Source organism: Cydia strobilella, chromosome 6, assembly GCF_947568885.1.
Source record: "Cydia strobilella chromosome 6, ilCydStro3.1, whole genome shotgun sequence".
Classification (NCBI taxonomy): Eukaryota; Metazoa; Arthropoda; class Insecta; order Lepidoptera; family Tortricidae; genus Cydia; species Cydia strobilella.
The window spans coordinates 7047530-7069682 of NC_086046.1; the positions used below are offsets into that span (position 1 = coordinate 7047530).

General features: G+C 37.2%; 3 protein-coding genes across 3 annotated transcripts; 1 reads left to right on the forward strand and 2 right to left on the reverse strand.

Moving 5' to 3' along the window:
* Positions 1–572: 572 nt before the first annotated feature.
* On the reverse strand, positions 573–10304 carry LOC134742045 (multiple inositol polyphosphate phosphatase 1-like). Its single transcript, XM_063674972.1, has 9 exons — positions 10034–10304; positions 9789–9923; positions 8626–8801; positions 8089–8211; positions 5958–6108; positions 5739–5839; positions 4724–4833; positions 3386–3571; positions 573–808 (listed from the first exon to the last, which is right to left on the reverse strand). The coding sequence occupies exons 1-9, from the start codon at positions 10188–10190 to the stop codon at positions 634–636; spliced, it is 1314 nt and encodes a 437-aa protein (XP_063531042.1). The 5' UTR covers positions 10191–10304; the 3' UTR covers positions 573–633.
* A 3709-nt stretch (positions 10305–14013) lies between these two features.
* On the reverse strand, positions 14014–15680 carry LOC134742046 (heat shock 70 kDa protein 14). The gene has a single exon (XM_063674973.1). It carries the CDS (start codon positions 15485–15487, stop codon positions 14066–14068), a length of 1422 nt encoding a protein of 473 aa, XP_063531043.1. The 5' UTR covers positions 15488–15680; the 3' UTR covers positions 14014–14065.
* An 811-nt stretch (positions 15681–16491) lies between these two features.
* On the forward strand, positions 16492–20991 carry LOC134742543 (lamin-A-like). Its single transcript, XM_063675761.1, has 6 exons — positions 16492–16647; positions 16983–17222; positions 17689–17791; positions 18128–18234; positions 18784–18909; positions 20603–20991. Exons 1-6 carry the CDS (start codon positions 16567–16569, stop codon positions 20927–20929), a joined length of 984 nt encoding a protein of 327 aa, XP_063531831.1. The 5' UTR covers positions 16492–16566; the 3' UTR covers positions 20930–20991.
* The last annotated feature ends 1162 nt before the right edge of the window (positions 20992–22153 follow it).

A 22153-nucleotide genomic window follows, 5' to 3' on the forward strand; every position in this document is an offset into this window, starting at 1 on the left:
CTTTCCACACTTCTAGCGAAATCTCTTTTCAAAAGCCATCAAGGAAAAAATCCACAACCGGCCAAGTGCGAGTCGGACTCGTGGACGAAGGGTACCGTACCATTGTCCATAACGCAAAAAAACGGCAAAAAAATCACGTTTGTTGTATGGGAGCCCTACTTAAATATTTATTTTATTCTGTTTTTAGTATTTGTTGTTATAGCGGCAACAGACATACATCATCTGTGAAAATTTCAACTGTCTAGCTATCACTGTTTATGAGATACAGCCTGGTGACAGACAGACGGACAGTGGAGTCTTAGTAATAGGGTCCAGTTTTAACCCTTTGGGTAAAGAACCCTAAAAATGAAATATTTAGAAAGAAGTCATCAAGATTTTTCATTACATCAAGAATTTTATAACATTACATATGCTTCATAAGCTTACGGATATAGCCTATATTAGGGGCGCGTTTGGAAGGATGAAATTATTTTTAAATTTGGTAATTAAAATAAATTTGGTAAATAAAATAAACTACGCACCTGGTAGAAATTTGCATTTTTTAATAAAAATTTCAATAAATAAATAATCAGCGAAAGTCACTGCTTCCTTTCGGTGACGTACGTGTCATTTGTCACCGCCTTTATAATTTGTTCATAACTCGTCGTTACTACTATTGTATTTGCAAATGGTCGCATGATCGCAGTTATGTATGGTATCGTGGAAGACCTGCTTCAAATGATCGAGGGGGCACAGCTCCTTATTACACGCGGGCAGTTTGACCACTCGCTCTTGGTGAAGTGTCAGGATATGATCGCCGTCTTTGCATCTGTGGAAATAAATATGAAACAACACTTAGTATGTTATAAACAATTACAAAACAATGTATGAGATATCAGTGCTACTTTACAAAAATGATAAAATTGTTACGCCCACTGCCTGTAAACCCACGGTAAAGTTTTTTATTTCGCCTACTTTTGGCGTAGTTGGTCACTCATTCATGACCCTCGTTTTCGAGTTAACGTTTCTATTGGGATGTGAATGGATTGGGATACCGCCCTTTAGCCAAAATATTTTTCGCCAAATTTCACTTCCCAACAAACTTATGGCATCAGTTTCATTTCCCAAATGAAATTTTAGCAAGTTTTTTTACTTCGCAACCATTTCATTTCCCAACCCCATATTGCGAAATGAAAATGACGTACTAGGTTGGGTTAGGTTAGGTTGGATTATGAAAATTTGCGAAAGGAAATTTTGCCAAATGATAATTTGCGTAAAATAGTTTGGGGAGTAATACTTTGGGAAACGAACGGACCCGGGTATGTCCATAAACTACTTCCGGACCCGGGTCTGTCCTTAAACTATGTCCAAAAGAGAGGTATGGGCACTGCGAATGACATCTCTCTTTGTGTGGTAGGGCACAGGACAGCGGATGTCATTCCAGATATAGAGCAGAGCCCAACTGGGAAAGTACCTCCACCTTACAGAAAACCGCAGCCAAATAACACTAGACCCTACTCATAGTGTTGTGTTCCTGCCGGTGAGCAGAGATGGGCAAAATGTAATCGACTAACGATTAACGATTAAGATTACAAGAATTAATTGCGACTGACGATTGAAAACGACGATTGATCAATCTTATTTGTATAGAGTGCAACTAATTTAGTTGCAACTAAATTAGTTGCCGATTGATTTCGGATAACTAAATTTTGTAATCGACTAATTAGTTAGACTATTTTCTCGCGACTAATGTTAGAAGCAAATTGAATAGAATACCTCGGTATGGCTATGTTGACAGACTGATTAGGACATCTTAACGGATGTTTAAAAATAAAATAGTCATGTATTACTTACGATATTTTGACCGTTTCTAAGGAGTGAGATCTGTTCTCACTATTATTTTGCTACTAAAGTAAGTAAGTTTAATGACCACACGTTGAAAACAAAATAGATCGCGTAGATAATAAACAACATGCAGATGTGTCATTCAATAGAACGTGTTATTTTTAGAAGATGCGTGCACTTGCACCAAAATGCAACAAACAACTTCCAGTTCCAGGTAAGTAGGATTATCCCATTGTTTTGTCACCGCGTGACACTAAAAAGAGTTTTACTATTGTCAGAGACAGCAAAATATTGATAGTTTCTATGTCTAAGATTTACTCAGTATCGTATAATTCAAAGTATTAATAATGCACCAATCTACTTTATTGTTTGCGATTTGTAAACAATGCAGTTTTTCGCTATTTGTCGTTATTACCAATATATCGTTATAATAATATTATGGCATTATTTGCATTGTCATTCAAGCATTTCAAATTAAACGTGTATACATAATTTTAGCTCAATCGGATGAAGATATCTGCTTCAAAATAAGTCGCAAAATTCTACCCAAACTAACATAGTTACAACATACGAGTACCTCCGTATGTTACATACATTCGTACTTGTAGTTACATATTGCAAGATAAAAAATGCAAAAACGGGCGACTACGTGGTTTTTTATAGATTTAATCGTGAAATGTAGTCGATTGAAACTAAAACTAATTTAGTTGTTAGTCGAACATTCTCACAACTAATTTAATCGCAACTAAATTAATCGCGATTAAAAAATGACGATTGATATTTTTAATCGATTGATTAATTAACTAAAAGATTAATCGATTAATGCCCATCTCTGCCGGTGAGTAAGGTTGCCAGAGCTCAACGAGGGAGAGGAGTGTTAGGGTTGGCAACGCGCATGTAACTCCTCTGGAGTTGCAGGCGTACATAGGCTATACGGAGACTGCTTAACATCAGGCGGGCCGTATGCTTGTTTGCCACCGACGTAGTATAAAAAAAAACTTTGGGAAACGATTTTTGGCAATACATTAGTAAACCGAATGGATTATGGCGCGAAATGTGTCTATTTTGTGTTTCTGATTTAATCCACAAGGGGAAGGCCATCTAACACGTAAAGGAGCACGCTTGAGGCACGCTTAAAATGTCATTGATGTCAAGTTTACATGGTTTTCGATTCAGTCTACCAGGTGGCAAACCCTCCAACCCTATTAGTTACACTGTGATACAGTAGTTATGACTGTGATACAGTAACAGCAAGTGAACATTAAATGTTACAATTTCGTTGTTGTCACAATATCCGATCTGTGCAGAAAGAAATGACCTTGTTTTTTTGACTACTAAACATCCAGTGTGAAATTTTTATTATAGAACCAGTACCGATATCGCGAAAAAAAATTTGGCTGTTTCATACATTCCTACTGATGTGATGCCGCTGATTTCTATGGAAAAGTCAAAAAAAATCGCGATTTCGCCATTGGTCCCACAATAAAAGTTGTTCAGTATGACCTATGAAGGCACTACGCTGAGTATGGCTGGTGATTAAAATTTCACTCTGTATACTTACTCAAACAAAACAAATGCTAAGTTAGAAGCGAAGCAGTCAATTTCCGACAGTCTCCAAACACTGTCCTCTGGGATAGAGTCTCCGGTCAACGGCGACTCCGGCTTATATAAACCCATATGCGTTAGGAGCTTTAGCAATGTCCCGGAATGGGCGAACAGGAATGAAGCGTTTGGTCCGGTTTTCGATCTAGAAACAAAAAAATCCTCGTTAGAGTCCTTCTAAGCTATCTCTGCGCAGACTATGAAGTGACAAAATACTATAATCGGGTTTATGTGTAGTGGGTGGGAGCTAAACTTTTTCATACACTTTTCGTCGGGTAATCACGCAAATCTCTGTTTTGACATTTTGCTGGGACGTCAGTTAGCCGCGACCACGACCAGTGAAACCTGTGTCGGAACGTCGATAAATAAAGGTAACAATATAAATTCGCGATAGACCCGATTGTAAATGTGATTTATGATTTAATATGTGTTTAAAACCCGAAAGTTTTAAATATTATACTATAAAAAAAAACAGGAATTTTCATCTATGAAGCTCTCGCCACTTCTCTAGATTGAATAACGACTTTTACACTTTGTCGTTCGGGGCAGGGCAGGGAGCAAGGAGTGCAAGGACATCGTGTAAACACCTTTATGCTTATGCTTCTACCGTTGTTGGCCGTTGTTGATGTTGTTGGCCGTAGTCGCCGTCAGAAACCGTTTGTCAGGCCAAAGGGTCGCCAGGATCGAAAGAAGCAGCATGAACATTGTTCAGCGTCCCACACTTTTTTTTAATGGCTTGTACGTACTCGGATCGAATCGGAGCGGCAGCAAAAATAACATGGGTAAAGTTTAAGTATCACACTCACTGCGTAAATAAATCACATAGAATCAGCATTAGCTAATGCATACACATGTATCTGGGCATTTTCACTTAACTGTGTAGGTACCATTAACGGCCGATTAGCAATCGTCACAAAACTGACGGTTAATGTCAAATCTCATACATTTTGTCAGGAATGTGTCGGTTAGACGTTACTGAAACACGAATGTCGCGCTTTAAAGTAAAGTTAAAATGAAAATGCCCACTACACCTACATACATACCTACCCACATATTTATATACTGGGAGGCCAATGCCTGGCACAGGCTTATCTCCTGGATCAGATGGATAGAGCTAATGTAGGGAAATGGGCATGGCGCAGATTATACCCTCCACGTCTTTATGTTTGTATTGTACATACATACCTCGGCGTGAAAAAGGGTTGCCGGCCTCATAACTATCCGGCTTAACTACGTTCGGCCGGCAACCCCTTACTTCACGGCCTCTGTAGTTATGTACTATTAAAAAAAAACTTACGTTAAATGTTCAAACATATTTTTCACAGACTCGCAGGCTGTCCGACTAGTAAGTTCGTTTCCGTAACCATCCATTAAATAATGTTTCAGATCATGGTAATACTCCAGTACCTGCAAAACACAGTTGTTTCAATAATTTTGGATGGGGTTGGCCGGTCAAAGTAGTTTACAGATGGCGCCAGCATAGGATTTACCTGGCAATCCTACGAATAGTGTCAAATTCTTGTTTTTTTTTATGGAATTCAAGCGAAATCTCGTAGAACATAACTAGAGACAGGTAAAATCTATGTGGCGCCATCTATAAAAATCATTGACATTTGCCAAGCCTATTTTACGAGACTGATGACAGCAGCAATGTGGCTTTTCAGGAATATATGCCTTAGGTTTCTTCTATGTACACTCAATTGTAAAAATATGGGTACAATATATCTTACTCAAAAAAAAAAGGTCTGTAAAGTCGGTTTACGGACGATAATTTTGTGTGATAACGTCATACGAAAACATTGATGAAAAGACCGTAACGTTACCATGGAGATCTGTCCACAACGTTACCATGGAGATCTGTCCACAACGTTACCATGGAGATCTGTCCACAAACGTGACACCTTTTTCGTGCATGCTACCGGTGTTCATCGATTTTTAAGACGTTAGACGTTAATTCGCTGACATAGGGGCGGCTATGGGGCGTATTTTTGAGTATGATGTGTGTTATTGATCTTACTGTGGGACTTAGTCAATATGTGTAATAATGTCCTATGGAAAAAAAAACGCAAAGGTTACTTGTAAGACAAGTGTTTCTTGGATCTTGTACTTAAGACACTAAGGGCCACTTGCACCTTTCACTAACCCGGGGTTAACCGGTTTAACCTAGAGTTACCATACTAGTACAACTTGTCACTGCGTAACGGGTTAACCCCAGGTTAATGGGATGGTGCAAGTGGCCCTAAAGAGTAAGCAATAGCAACAAAACTTATCTCTCGTCTCGCCTTCAATATGAGGGGAACAACTCAACTCACCTTTATAGTATCCTTATCGAACGCAAAGCACCAAGGCGCGACATAATCTTTCCACCACGCAGTCTCGAACGCACACGCCTTGTACATCAAATCTGCTGCAGCTAACAAGATAATTACACGATAACCAAAATATAACATTAGTATATTCAAATATAAACCCAAAAGCTAAAGGAATAGGGTCCAACATGTCGCAAATAGCATAGCAAGCGAACTACAAACCTAAATCAATAGTGTTATCGAGACCCAATTTTTGTGTAATTTTTTCCAATGTTTGGTCCATTAGCAGGCTATTTCCCAATTTCTTTTGCTCTGCGTATGTATTTGGGTTTTTTTTAACTTGCTTTTGCCAATTGTCACAGTGTTTGTAAAACTGGAAAATTGCAACTAAGTATAGGAAAGCTGTTTCGCAATCCGACTTAAATAAAATAGTAATCGTAAAATAGTCAGCGTGTTTTTGGTTAAAATTATCTAAGACGAACAAACAAATTTATAAAAAAAGTAATAAAGTGTAATTGTAGTTTGGCCAAGGACTGTCTCATTTCAAACATCGACAGAGAGAATCATAATGTCTTTGTCTTATGCTAGTACTAAATTTAGTTTGCCAGACTATAATTACAAATTTTAATCACAAAAGATGATCGTCTTAAATAATTTAACTATTATTTTACTTAAGAGGGATAGTGATTAGTTGGGGTACAAACACCACTCATGCAACCCGTGCACCTTTGCATGCAGGTTGTTTAAATAACCCAAAATATCGAGAACGACAAAATTAGGTGTTCCAATATTATGTAGAGAGAGACTTGACCCCCCCTGCATACAATGAGAGTCTATGCAGGGGGAGGGGGGGTCACCTCTCTCTGCATCTGACTATACATACATATCGAGAAAGACAAAATTAGGTGTTCCAATATTATGTAGAGAGAGAGAGACTTGACCCCCCCCTGCATACAATGAGTCTATGCAGGGGGGGGGGGGTCACCTCTCTCTGCATCTGACTATACATACATACACCTAATTAACCTGTCATTCCTAGTCTGAAAATAATTTCTGGTTTAATTTTCATGGCACCATAATTGAGTTAAGGAAATTGTAATTAAGCTAGATTAGGTACTATAAAGTTATTACACTCAGCATCAAAAGTATCTGTGTATCTTTTTGTTTTTGTTAAACAAAAAGAGATATGGATATTTGTATAAAACAATTAGACTAAGACAGATACTTTTGAACACAAACTGTAATAATTATCCCTATTTGGAAAAGTATTCCAGGGTGATACTTATGGAGCATCGTTTCATCTGCTAGTATTGATGCTGACTGTACCTAGGTAGTCTAGCCATATAAACCTCACTCAAAAGGGTACATTAGACAGTGTATACAGGTCTATAATTTAGTAATTTTCGGTATTGAGGATACAGTAACACCGTTAGATGTTGGCATTGGAACACTTAAGAGGCCGTAGTCGATTTTGGAGCAAAAAATTAAAATTGATAGATTTATTATTATTATTTAATAAGCAGGCAGACAGTTATGGCAACTGATATGGCCTGTATCCAGTAATCATAAAGATATATAGTTATCATGAACGTAACGTAATATCTAAATAACAAGTATTGGTTTCTATTAGCACGTCTTCTCATCTTGCCTTTTAATAATGAGGTCGCGAGCGTGCGTCACCGGTAATATATGAAAAGAAGGGGCAGTTTTTAAAAATTCATCAAAAATTTATGGTGGTAAATTACACAAATTGATGTATAAGAATAGTTTCAGCAAATGTTGTAGATTGTTTAAGTATCAAAATTACGTTGAAATTAAGTCGATTTTCAGAGAAATTGACACTTGTTTTGAAGTAATTTCTGGAGAAAATTGATTTCGTCGAACTTTCATTTACACTACTTCAAAGTCATAATAATAAAAATGTAGTCTGATAAACGTCAAGTACAAGATATGTGTAATACAAAATTACCATGTTTAGCCGTCCAAACTTTACGAAATTTACAAATAAGAGCGACAAAATCAGTTACTTTACGCGCGTTTACCTAACCGTCCATCAGAAAAGCAAACATTACTAATTTAGCGAGTCTGTTTTCAAAAAATTGATCTGATAAAAGGTAAGATAAGAAGACGTGCTAATAGAAACCAGTACTTGGTATTTCAACTAGGTAACAAAAGGTGTACAATTTTACCCACTAAATCTATCAATTTTACATTTTTGCTACTAAAATTGACACCGGCCTCTTAAGATTTTTTATCACTTTAGAACCTTTATACATAATCAATTATGAAATAATCATGCTTGGATTGGAAGAAAAGGGCACACAAGACATTTCCAATAGTGACAGCTTCATACTCGTAACACAGGGTCTCCTTTGCTTGTCTTTCTTATAACGACTTTTGGTGCATTCTTGTCAAACAGTCCAATCGCAAAACTCTTGGCACTTTCCTCTGCTCTTTCTGTAGGAGTGGCAAGAAACTGAAAACCACGTCAAAGCAATTAAATCAAGGTAAAAAATATTACTATAAATGACTTGCATAAAAAAGGAAATAAAATAAAAGTATAAAGCCAAACTCTCATTGACTTTTAAATTTTATGTCTCAATCCACAGCCAAATTTATCTATTTAAATACTTGCCAGTTTGAAATAACCAGTGGGCATATACTGCAGTTTAATAATTGGTACATCTCTCTAGGCCAAAGTTTAGACAAGGGGCCCTTTACGCGGCTTACGCCTTATTCACCAAATAACAACGAGAGAGAGAATCAATGACACAAAAGTACAGAAAAAAAAGTTTAATAATCATTTTGTGACTGGTATCATATACAAAACTGAAAACATGGTTAAAGTATTACTCAAAATGTGATAAATAATTTAAAAAGTCGATCTTACCTCAAAAATATCACTGTTGTATCTACTTTTAATTATACTGGGAAATCTTTTATGCATCCTCTTAGCTAACTGGGTCATTTCATCCCTGCCTTCATCTACCAGGTGTTTTTCCTTGGTTATATCTACACTGCTTGACCAATTTGCAAATTTTGATAACTGCTCCTTGGTTAATTGACCTGTATAATATCAAATCACACATTTGGCAAGGTATGAATTATTAAGGATGAGCACTAGAACATTCCGGGTCCAGGCCAAGGCTTCTGACACCTCATTTTCTTTGATGGGTGATTGGTGATAGTGTGATGCTTTCTTTCTATAGAGAATTAAGTGTCAGACGCATCGGCCCAGACCCAGACCATTCTAGCGTGAGTCATCCTTTACTCTCAAGGGCCTGACACTCTTTGATAGAGAAAGACCTTTTACATATATTTTTTTATCACTGAACAAGTATAAGTGAATAAGCCATAACCAATTAATCATCTATGGTAAATTAAAAGTAACTGCACACAATATCATAGACTAAGGTCTTCGGTTTTATTGTAACAGCAAAACATCCTGTGGGCATGGACATCTCTTACATAAAGTATGAATGGTCACTACCATTAAACCATTAAAGTGGTACCTTTTACCAGAAATCAACGTTAATGAGTATGGCATACTGAACAATGTGATGTGTTACTGGATTTGTAGCCAGCGGAAATCTACTATTTACTTCTATAATCTTGGTATATAGGAAAGTACCAAAGCTGAATCAATATTCGTGTTTAACACATTAAAGAAAACAGTGAACTAAAATATTTCTTCCTTATATACTTAGCACATTAAATACACCCTTTGTCTATTTCAGTATGAAACATTTCAGCTTATTGGAAACCAGGAAGTAACATTTGCTGACAATCGGACAATAATACAGTTAAAACTATATAAAAAAAAACCGGACAAGTGTGAGTCGGACTCGCCCACCGAGGGTTCCATACTTTTTGTATTTGTTGTTACAGCGGCAACAGAAATACATCATCTGTGAAAATTTGAAACTGTCTAGCTATCATGGTCATGAGATACAGCCTGGTGACAGACAGACAGACAGTGGAGTCTTAGTAATAGAGTCCCATTTTTACCCTTTGGATACGGAACCCTAAAAAGCTTGTAAATTACATACTAACCTCTTCCAACTTTGTGTCCTGATAAAATCTGTTGAGAGAACTCCTTTAAAGTAGTGTTCATTCCTGTTATTTCTTCGTCACTTGGCAACCTGGATCCATGCCGTATAATCATCCACATTTTAGTACTTTCACATCCTAAAAATACGGACACAACACGGATAAACACGGATATTTTAAGTAGGAAATAAATAAAAATAAAAGTTTCTTAATTTACCAAAATGCTGTCAGAAATTCTTAGTACTTACCGGGAAACTTGATCTTGGAGTAATCTTTAAGGTATTTAAACCTGTATGGGGTTTTAGAGCCCAAATGATTAAGTATATCATCTGAAATGGATTCAGATTCTGCATCGTGAAAAATAATCAACACGGCTACAGTGAGTACGTATAACTTAAAACCCATTTTTAAAAATTACGCTAGACTTCGTTCTATAAATACTTCTGTGGAATAATATTAAACTGATATTATAATGCTGTAATTTTGTATCCCATTGTTTGTGTAAGTATTTAAATTTATAAAGAAAATAAAGCTGACATTTTGTTGGATTTAAATTATTTTGACAAAAGTGTGTCTCAGTGTCACTTCTCGACAATATTGTCATTTTTTTACTATTGTCCTCGTGTTTAGACCAAGTTTTTTTAAAGGTCCCGAATAGCGTAGCGTAAATGGAGTGTTACACTACTATTAAATCCTTCCACACTCGCGTTCGCGGCTTCGCGCCGCGATTCGCGTACGAGTGTGAAGGGCACTTTTTAATTATTAAGGTTATCACACACCGTCGCACCGCACAAAGGTCATTGTGCGACGTATCCATAAGTATATATCTCTATCTCGTTCTTACTTATGGGTGCGTCGCACAATGACCTTGGTGCGGTGCGATGGTGTGTTACGCCATAATAAATACTCTTTTTCTACTCCAGCACTTGTGTGAGTTGTGTGTGCATTGCGAGTTGATTGCGAGTGTTTTAAATCGAAACGAGTTGGGAATTACCTATTCTATTCGCACGTGTATCGTACAACGTTTTACAGTACATTTGAATGGCCCTTTAAATTTTCGACGTATAGTTCAAAGAGTAGTATAATATGAAAAAACTACTAAGTACTAGTGTAAGAAAGATAGTATGAGTCTCTCTCATCTCTCTGTCTATGTTTGAAATGAGACAGTCCTTTGACAAACTATAATAGTTACGTAATGTGTTTATTATAGCACAAGGTGTACTGTAATAGTTATTTGTTATACAAGGGTGCAAAGTTGTATTTTACCCGCGAGTGTGGAATTGAAACACGAGCAAGCGAAAGGATTCTATAGTTGAACCACGAGCGAAGCGAGTGGTTCTAAAATAGAATCCTGAGCGTAGCGAGTGTTTTAACACACGAGAAGTAAAATACATTTTCTCAAACATGCTATGTAATATTGATATTACTTTCTTTATATTAGGCTGGGAAGTATCACGACTCCGGCGCGGCTAGACGAGGGGCCCGTAATGAAATTTCATATAAAGTTGCAGGCCTAGGCCGGGAAGTGGCTCTTTTTTAATTTCCATTTCACATATATTTGTGACACAGCATCATGGCATTCAGCCAAAAAAAAACTATAACCAATATTTGCTTATGGTTCGGAATGACATTCTGCCAATACCCCTTAAAAAAAACAATAAACGATAATTAATATATTTTGCAGTTTTATTTGTATCGAATTTACAAAAAATATATAAATAAAACATTATTAACAAATTCCAATAATATTGAATTGCAAATTTACCTACAAATACAGATTTAAAATATAGTTGGTAAAACCAGTTTGTCAGTAAATACTCGTAAGAACAAAAAAACTATACTCATCCTTTTCTTTTGGGTGTTGGTACCAGTGTAAGACAAAGATAGTATAATTATCTGTCTATGTTTGAAATGAGACAGTCCTTTGACAAACTATATTTCATTTAAATATAAGCGGTAAAAATGTCTCCTCAAACACGCGTTGGTGTTTTTTTAATCGTTTTGGAGGTAAAGTTGAACATTTTTCATTGTGTATCTGTAATTCTATTTTATTGGATTTATTGTGCGTTGTTTATTGTGTTATTTAATATGAGTTCCGACGAAAATATTAAATGAATACACGGCAACTATGTATGTGAAGCATAATATCAACATAAAAAACGATGTAATCTTAGTTATGTGGCTAAAACTACAGTCAGAAGGATGCAAGGCGAAAAATCAAAGATACATAAATATACCTTTGAACATTTGTGTAATAAATTGATTAACTACATGTGTAAAATATACGACACGTGTGATAAAGATAGGTACAGGTGGTAGTTATATTTTGTGCCTAGTTTATTTTTAGTTTCTTTAGAATTAAAACTTTGATTTCGTGGAGATTTCTTTATTTATTTCATTGCATGTTTGAGAAAAGCACTATACATACATCGGCGTGAAAAGGGGTTGTCGGCCTCATAACTATCCGGCCTCACTACGTTCGGCCGTATATATGCATTCGGCCGGCAACCCCTTACTTCCCGGCCTCTGTAGTAATGTACTATTGCACCCGTGTGTAACACAAAACTTTTCCCCTCACTATAGCGAGGAAAGTGCAACATCCACAGGCGTTAGATCATCTTCATCAACTGGACTCACTCATTTTTTTTACAATATTATAACAAAAAAACTGGAAATTCTGTACTTTTAGTCTTTTACGTGAGAAGTTTTTAAGTAAAAAATTTTTGACAATGTTGCCATTTCTGACGTATGAAATGTTAATGATGCGTTTTGAAATTGCATCGACTTAACTTGTGCGTTCAGAATTATATTTAACATAATTATTAAAAAACAAACGTTATTTATGGAATTTTAAGGTTTATGACTTAAAATCATTAAATAAAGCTAAATTTGGTATTTTTTGTTAGATTCTCAAACCATTTATTTAATGATAATTAATATCGAACGAACCATTATCATGAGCGTTTTACCTTTTGTTATCTGTCAAGCTACTTAAACACGCTCCATCCAAGGTCAAATTACTTTCCCCACTAGTGGATAAAACGCGTTTTTCCCCGCTTGTATTGAAGGATAACCGACAACTTTCCGAGCTAGTGAGGGGAAAATACTATTAAAGCCGTAACAGACTACTAAACCGCTACATATTTCATTCTCGCTCTCACATATGGGTGCGTCGCATCGCTCCGACGATGCTTTTATGATAATATTGATAATAAAATACCAGCAATTCGAAATAGTACATTACAGTACATAAGGTGCTACTTTCTCGCACTAGTGCGTAAAGAGCACTTTTCGTCCATATGTCGAAAGTTTAAAGGGCCATATATACTGTAAAACGTTGTACGATACACGTGCGAAAAGGTAATTCGCAACTCGTGTCGATTTAAAACACTCCCTGCGGTCGGTGTTTTAATTTATCGCCACTCGTTTCGAATCTTCTCTTTTCCGCACTTGTATCTTAAAATAACTTTGTACCACACATTATAATTAAATGAATAAAAAAGCGTTTTTTTTTTTTCAAATAAATGTTTATTATAAGGTATGTTACAAAAAATATATTAATAACGGGTCACTCACGTGTTTTAAGTCGAAAACGCTCGACATGTTTCACTCCGTACCGAGGAGCGTCATCAGGAGCTTGCGTCGACGGTGACGGACCGGCGCAGACTGCGGGCCGCAGCCCTCCGCGCCCGATGACGGCGCGGGCGCCGGTGGCAGCAGGGGGGGCGAGAAACTACCCTCGTTTACGGCATTATTGTCGAGTCATCGGGCGCGGAGGGCTGCGGCCCGCAGTCTGCGCCAGTCCGTCACCGTCGACGCAAGCTCCTGATGACGCTCCTCGGTACGGAGTGAAACATGTCGAGCGTTTTCGACTTAAAACACGTGAGTGACCCGTTATTAATATATTTAATATGTCTGTCTCACGGAAGTTTTGTTATTAAAATATGTTACAAAAAAGTTAAAAACTCGTCATTTCCAACTCATTCAACTTGTAAAACAATTTTTGAGTGTTGTAATGTAGCTTTTAAGGTAAATGGTTTACATAGCTTCTCAATATCAAAGGTTTCTGTAGCAAATTGTTCCTCATGTTGAAATTAAAACACGACCGCGTGTTTTAATTTATCACCACTCGTTTCGAATTTTCTCTTTTCCGCACTTGTATCTTAAAATCACTTTGTACCACACATTAAAATTAAATGAATAAAAAAGCATTTTTTTTTTCAAATAAATGTTTATTATAAGGTATGTTACAAAAAAGTTAAAAACTCGTCATTTCCAACTCATTCAACTTGTAAAACAATTTTTGAGTGTTGTAATGTAGCTTTTAAGGTAAATGGTTTACATAGCTTCTCAATATCAAAGGTTTCTGTAGCAAATTGTTCCTCATCAGGATTTTCGTGCAGAGTGAAATCAATTGTCTTCACATCTTTGCCCACATCAACATTGCAAACATTCTGGGCAAATGGTGGAGAACCTTCTTTGAAAATCTTTACAGTTTGATCCAGGTATTTTAGGTAGACATCCTTGCCTAGAAACTCAACTTCAGTGTTAGGTTCATTGAGTGTGATCTCTGGTAGGTCTAGTAAGAGTCCTGCTTGTCGAGCACAGCCAATAGCAATCACTTCATCAGGGTTGATACCGGACAGTAGCTCAGCTTCTGGCAACAAGTTAGCGATTGCCGATTGCAACTTCGGTATTTTCATACTTCCACCACAAAGAACAATTTTGCTAATTTTTCCACTGAATTCTTCAATTATTTTCTGCGCTGGCTCCATGTATGAAGGGATTTTAGATGAAATGGCATTCTCAAACCTGGCTCTAGACACATTCTGGTTCCAATCAACACCATCTAATAAAGACTCAATGTGAACATGAGCGGAGTTAAGAGTTGACAAAATGTTCTTACAGTTGTCAGCATGGTTGAGTAATTTCGCCATTGCTCGCCTACTTTCTTGTGGATCTAGCTTCCACTTCTGTTTAAATTCCTGTGCAATATAGTTGGCCAAATCTTTGGTCAAACACTGGCCACCCAAATCAGATCGGAATATGTTTTTCTCAACACTAATGAAGCCTCCACTAATATTGACAATAGAAGCGTCACAAGATGATCCACCTAGCCTGTACACAAGAACATTGGTATCTTCAACAGTATCTTCTAGGTTATAAGCCATGATTGCGGCTGCTGGTTCGCAGATTACTTGAAGCACATCAAATCCAGCCAACTCTGCACATTTTACAATGCGCTGTCTGCTTGCATTTGACCAATGCAATGGTGCAGCAAGTACCAACTTCAGATCACCGTCATCTCGCATAGAATGACTAGCAATAGTAAATAGTTTATCATAAACCTTGGTAGCAATGTTGTCAGGGTTTGAATACAGCTTTGTCTCACTTGTTTCAAACTCATACACTAGGTTTTCGTCATTCTGAATGCGGCATGACGAGAAAGACTCCACGTAGGTCAAATCTTCATCACTAAAGTCACAGTTCATTAATCTTTTATTATGTTTAATGATAGCTTTAGTAGCAGCCTGTCCGGACTTGGCGGGCAAGCCGATCTCCCATTCTGAACCATTGAGGGCGATTACGGCAGGAGTCACACGATCACCGGCATCGTTAGCGATCACTGAAGGTGCACCATTTGTGTAGGATGCTAAACATGCTGAACTGTTGCCCAAATGTATTCCGTACGCTGCAGCCATTGTGACAATTTTTTTAAGAGTTCATGAACTTGTTAGCAAAGACAATTTTCGGTTTAAAGACACTGCCTTTAACACTCGAAAATGCAAATAGTAACTATGACATTAATAAATCAAAATGCAAGGGAATAAAACCGCGAGGATTCTAACCTAATCTCACAGAAGAAATTCAAGGAAATCGAAATTCACGAATGAGTCGAATGACAACTGTCAGCTGTCAGCTTTTTTTGCTATTCATACGTCAGAAGCTTAAATTCCATTTCAGAGAGTAAAGTATATAAATCAATTACATTGCACTCGGGCTCCACAAGGAGCTCAGTAAACGCCTGAGGGAGGCAACGGGCGACCCTCGCGCGGGCAGCTTTCTCGCACAAAGGATTGCCATTGCAATACAGCGCGGGAATGCTGCCTGCGTGTTGGGAACCCTGCCCAAGGGTCCCGGTTTAGTTGTAAGTTTTTAGTATTTTTAAGTTAGGTTTTTTAGTTTTAGTTAGTTTATTTTAATGGTAGTTTTAGTTTGATATATATTATTAGTTTATAATTATTATGTTATTTAAGTTTTTATAATATTGTATAATTTCCTTTGTATTATGTAATGTCTTGTTTGTTTGTGCTTACTAATAAAATCTCACAAAATTGTTACATATATTATTACATTGTAATTATATCCAATTGTCCAAATCAATTCTAAATAATTATGCATTTTTATCATAACAAGATAGCAATGTGCTTGTAAAGTACAGTGCTTGTTTGATGACGCTACAAGCTGTGGCTACAAGTTTCAAAAAATATCGGTTGACCGTGTATCGGAACGTTGTAAAAGCGTAAAAATATCTAGGCTAAAGGGCTCTATAGACCTTGCAACAAATTTCCGCATTTAAAAATTGTATCTTAAATAGTAATAAACCACCTCAAAGCAAAAAGGCGGGAATAGTAAAAAAACAATGGTATATTTTGAAACTTTATGTTCAAAAAATGTGTATGTGACATTGTGATTTGAACTTGGGTTGGAATGAAAAAGTGGTATTATTATTTATGTTGTGAAATAAAACTGATTTCTATATACCATCAATGCATGATAAATGATGGATCTTAAACAAGAGACTATTTCATCTAATGATCGGCTACAAAACATTTTGCAGAGTTTATCGAAATGTAAAATTGTGCGTCCCGTATATACTTAATACTTTAGAGTAGAATCAAATTCGTAAAAATACTATTCAGTGTAATAAAATCAGTGGCGTAACTAGGGGGGGGGGGGCTGGGGGGGCACGTGCCCCGGGCGCCGTCCAAGGGGGCGCCAAAACCGGCGAAAAATATAAAATTGGTTAGTTCGGGGGTCTACAGGCTATGTTTGGGGGGGGGGGGGGCGCAAATTTGGTGCCGGCCCCGGGCGCCATTTCCTCTAGCTACGCCCCTGAATAAAATAAATCTATTATAAGTTATACAACATTTTATTGAATGTTATTCCAAGACAATATTTTTTATTACGTTCAAGGAATTCAAAAACGAAAAAGAAGAAATTAAAATTCTACGAGAAATTAACGTGAAACTGGAATTACAACTGAAAGAGTCTCGTGAAACAGAAAAATCACATCGTTGCCATTTAGCGACTTCACGAGAAATGATAGGAAATCTTCAGGAAACTGTTTCGCAACTTGTATATCTCAAAAGGGACACCAAGAAATTGAATGATGATATTGTGTCTAAACATGCTATCATATTAGGACTGGAAAAAGTAAGTCAAACCAACCTAGTCAACCTACACCATTTTTAAACTGCGCTCCTTCCCACCGCTCCTACTCTCACATTCTAATTGCCTCTGCGAACGTCACCGATAATCGTATGCGATTTGCAATACATTGCGGCATTTGATCGATCGATTGAATTCGTTGCTCCTACTCAGCCAGCAAATAAATAAAGTCACATACTGTGCATGCTTTATGCTTATTATGCATGCTCTGGCCCCGCAACCGGCTGGCGGTGCGATGATGGCGTGCTATAATAATAATAATATAATTTCTTTATTCAGATTTCTATGATCCATTGGTTAGAGTACATAATTACTTAAAAATGTCTATGTCTATGGCGAATATGGCACATGGCACAGCGTTGTCTCGCTCGCACACTGTCGTCGCATCCCGTTGCGTTGCGGATGGAATGGGAGGGACGCGCAGTTTAAAATGTTTTTTTTTTCTACACAGGACAAGGAAAGCATTATTCAGAAGCACAATGCAAGCATTCAGGAGTTACGTACCGCGCATGAGAAGCACATCGAGGGAGTAACAATAGCTAATGAAAGAAAAAGTTCGTATCTTTCTAAATTCTCATGGAAGTGCATATCATAGTTTGTACCTAGATTCAGCTGAATTTAGACAAGAAAGTCTATATAAATTGAATACTGGACATTTATGGTTAGGTATAAGTATTGATAACTTTAGTACACAAGCTATTAATTAAGTACCTATGTAAACAGGTATATTCATACTCAATTATTAGATAGGTACCTTCTCTCATCTTCATCGGTTATAAACCTATTTTTTAGCCACCGTGTATACAGTTTAGGTACTGTTTACTCAACTTATGTTACTTATGTGTAGTAACAAAGTGTCAGCTGTAGAAATTATAAGATATGTGCTTTAGTTCAGCAGATCCAGCAAGACTTCGATACGTCAGCCGCGCAAATGTCGTGCGCCCTTGAAGAGTTACGAGCCAAGAACAAGGAGCAAGAAGCATCTTATAGGGACAAGGTGATTTGTTGTACGTGCATAAAATAGGCAAAATGTAAAAAAAAAAACAGACTGCGTTTCCACCAGAGACGTGCAAGGATGCGTAGCGAGGGATGTGTTTGGTAAGAACCAATAGAGTCACACTTCATTATTTACCAATCCTCGTTTAGCGTAGCTCTAGTGGATAATATTCTATTGGTTCTTAACAACAGTGGAGTAGCGTGAACTAATCTAGCCGTGTGCGAAATCGCGACGGCCCACTTTGCCCACGCCTAGCTACGCCACTGCTTAACAAACACATCCCTCGCTACGCATCCTCGCACATCTCTGGTGGAAACGCAGCCTTGGTCTTGTGTATTTGGCTTGGAGGCAAAACTGTATTCCGATTAGGTCATCAACATAATTACATCATTTACATCAACGAAAACCGCCCTATGCTGGACAAAGCTCTCCGCCCTAAAATCTCTGTTGTGGCTAAAAACTATATTAAAAATAATTACATAAGTATGCCGAAATTCAAGGTTTCGAAAATTCTACATACCTTTTCCTGATACACTCATACAATTTTAGATGAACGAAGTGGTATTGGAATATGAAGAGAAAATTCAGCGCAGCGCAGCCCTAGTCGCACAATTGCAGGAGCAGTTGTCGCGACAAGCAGCACGGACTGATGCCAACATCGACGCGTATCGCAGGGTAAGTACCTAGCCTACCTACCTAATCCATATTCCTTACCTTGTAGAAAAAACCGGCTAGGTGCGAGTCGGACTCGCGCACCGAGGGTTCCGTACTTTTTAGTACCTATTTGTTGTTATAGCGACAACAGAAATACACCACCTGTGAAAATTTCAACTGTCTAGCTGTCACGGTTCATGAGATGCAGCCTGGTGACAGACAGACGGACAGCGGAGTCTTAGTAATAGGGTCCCGTTTTTACCCTTAGGGTACGGAACCCTAAAAATTAAGGCATTTATTAGGCCTGAGATAAACTTGTAAGTTTTACTTACGTAAGTAGGGATAAAGCTATTTCTTAGAATAAAAAAAAATAGTTTATTGATACAGTGAATCTTATGATTAAAACAAGATTAAGTAAACTTATTCTAGTTAAATACTGCTAGATGTTACAAGATATATAAATTGCCCGTGACCCTGCACTAGGTTATGCCTGTCTCGCAGGATGGCATGCACTTTTCGTAGTTTGCTAGCTCCACTGTCACCAGGCTGTATCTCATGAACCGTGATAGCTAGACAGTTGAAATTTTCACAGATGATTTATTTCGGTTGCCGCTATAACAACAAATACTAAAAAGTACGGAACCCTCGGTGGGCGAGTCCGACTCGCACTTGGCCGGTTTTTCTTTTTTGCTTAATAGGCGCTAAAGAATATACTACTATCAGCTTATATACCAAAATGCATGCTAACTACAGTCGACTATACTAAGTATACTACAAATCTTTGTGTCTACTATGACACCAACTTTAATAATATTAAAACTTAAAGCTAATCCATATCCATACTATAATATAATATATATAATAATATATCCATACTCCATACTAATATTATAAATGCGAAAGTCTGCCTGTCTTACTGTCTGTGTGTTCCCTCTTCACGCTTAAACCGCTGCATCGATTTAGATGAAATTTGGCATAGAGATAGGTTGAGTCCCTGAAAAGGACATAGGATAGTTTTTATCTCGAAAATCATCCCTTAAGAAAGTAAAAAAGCGGGGTGGAATTGAGATAATTAATTAAGTGCCTGCTTATTTGTGTGCATAATATGCTCAAATTGAATGATTGCTATGAGAATTTTACCAGGCGCTATACTTACTTTAGCGTGGTCAGCCACGTTCATATATAATTGGTGAATATTTGCTCAGAAGTATTCCGAGGTAGTAGGTAGTTGTGGTGCTTTGTTTCATCCGCTGCTATAGATGCTGACTGTACTAGCAGTACCTACTTAGGTATTAATGAAGTAATCGTGAAATTAAAAGCAATAATTGGTTGCAATTTAAATGTTAACGTACCCTTATCATCTACTTTAACGCACGCATTGGCTTTAAATATATGAATCTAGGACATGGACTGCGTGCACATCTAAGAATTTCTCTAAAATTCCGATGGAAATCTAAAAATTAGCTACAATTATGTTGCTTCTGCAAGTACCTAGTCTTGATTAAAATCAGTAGCGTAACGTCATGTCAAAGTCAGTATAATTCTGCTATTCCTGTCTCGCACCAGTTCGCCAAAAGCATGTCGATTATCTTCTTAATCTAGTTCAGTTACGTCTACAGTAAACTCAACAAACTTAAGTAGCCTACTAACGCGAATCGAATCCATAAAAACGAGATTGTTAGACACTTTCACTAATAATTGCCACTGTTTACAGAGGCTTGAGGAATTAGAGGAGAAATTAAAACAAAGTCAATTTAAGAACTACTTAGCTCAGAGCTCGTATCCTTCGGAATCCCAAGTTGAAAGACCCTATTCGATCGATAGAGATCCATATGAACAGTGCTCAGTAGATTTGAGTCCAGTACTCGAAGAAGCTTCGAAGAAAGTGATTTCGGCGAAGCAGAAAACTAAACCCAATACTTTACAAGTTACGTATTATGGGAATAAAACGCCAAGTGCACAACAAAATGAGAAGAAAGGACAATTTAATATTGCGAAAAAAAGGAAGCTTTACAATGATAAAGAGTTTTTGGATTTCTAATTGTTCCCTACTATTAGGGCAGTTGAACTGCGCCTTCTTTTAAGACACTTCCCCGTCAGATAGGGAAAGTACGCCTCAAAAAACGGAAGAACTTCGACTGACGCCTTCCATGGGCGCACTACGGCTGACCCTTATTGTTTCTAGTTCTTCTCGGACCGTTTCATATATGTTGTAATGCAAGTTAACTAGTTAGATAAAATGTTTCTAATAAAATTGTTCTTAGCTGCAGTTCAAGCTTTTTCTTACCTTTTTATAGAACTCTATTATATTATACAAACGTACAGAGTATTTTTAGGAAACGAATGCCAAGGTTCTTAATCATACAACCGGTAAATATTTGCCTTTATAATTATGTTCACTACAGCTGCATTCAGATATTTACAATAAGTACTATGTCGTTTCATCATAATTTATAAAAACTGGATAAAAAATAATTACCTATGCCAAGTTTAACGATCACCCCAAATGAGCATTACCTTAAATGAGTACGAGTATAACAGAAGTAAGTATTTCCTATTTCGATATGTAGAACGGTCAAAACTATTGCAATTAAAATCAAAAGTGACGCAACAAACCAACATTCGTAGTCAAAAATTAATTACTTATTTCAACTATTCGTAGGAGCATAGCCTGATGCGTAATGTTTGTTACTTATCTTTGCTATATCGCACTGCTGTATGAATAAGAATGCGATGAAAATTACTTGGCTATTCATATGTTACGTCATGTGGCCTACATTTGACCAGTTCAGTGCCTTGCATATTTGGGCGCACACCTAGTTCCTCTGGAGCGTGAACTGCTTATTTATTAATTGGTGGGAGTGGGACGACCTTTATATCGCTGAGGCCACTGGACACAGCACACAAAACCAGCAATAAACTTACGAATGACTTAATTGAAAGTATAAGTAAAAATAACCTAATTAGCCTCATGTTTGTTACCGTTACATCATGTTACAAATGCAATTTTGTTATTAAATTGTCATTTAATTGCTTAAAATAATACATAAAATGTACAAAAATTTGCCCGCGAAAAGCTAGTGAGCGAAACGCGCGAAACGTCACGTGACGTCATGCGTTCGACAGATTAGTTCACATAAATGTCATTAGTAGCAAACGTCAGTTGGACCACCCAACGTGTGACGTCATCACGCTTTGTCGAATTCGCGCCAAAAATTATGAATTATGAGCGTTTCAACCGTTCAAAAATTTTCAACGTTTTAAA

What these genes read in the sequence shown, in the direction of transcription:
- LOC134742045 (XM_063674972.1), bottom strand. Translation starts at nt 10,190, where the DNA reads ATGGGTTTTAAGTTATACGTACTCACTGTAGCCGTGTTGATTATTTTT. An exon ending in ACAACAGTGATATTTTTGAG is followed by an intron (nt 8,212 to 8,625) that starts GTAAGATCGACT and finishes CGTGGTTTTCAG; the next exon opens with TTTCTTGCCACTCCTACAGA. An exon ending in TTAGCATTTGTTTTGTTTGA is followed by an intron (nt 809 to 3,385) that starts GTAAGTATACAG and finishes TTATTTCCACAG; the next exon opens with ATGCAAAGACGGCGATCATA.
- LOC134742046 (XM_063674973.1), bottom strand. Translation starts at nt 15,487, where the DNA reads ATGGCTGCAGCGTACGGAATACATTTGGGCAACAGTTCAGCATGTTTA.
- LOC134742543 (XM_063675761.1), top strand. Translation starts at nt 16,567, where the DNA reads ATGATGGATCTTAAACAAGAGACTATTTCATCTAATGATCGGCTACAA. An exon ending in GTTTATCGAAATGTAAAATT is followed by an intron (nt 16,648 to 16,982) that starts GTGCGTCCCGTA and finishes ATTACGTTCAAG; the next exon opens with GAATTCAAAAACGAAAAAGA. An exon ending in ACATCGACGCGTATCGCAGG is followed by an intron (nt 18,910 to 20,602) that starts GTAAGTACCTAG and finishes CACTGTTTACAG; the next exon opens with AGGCTTGAGGAATTAGAGGA.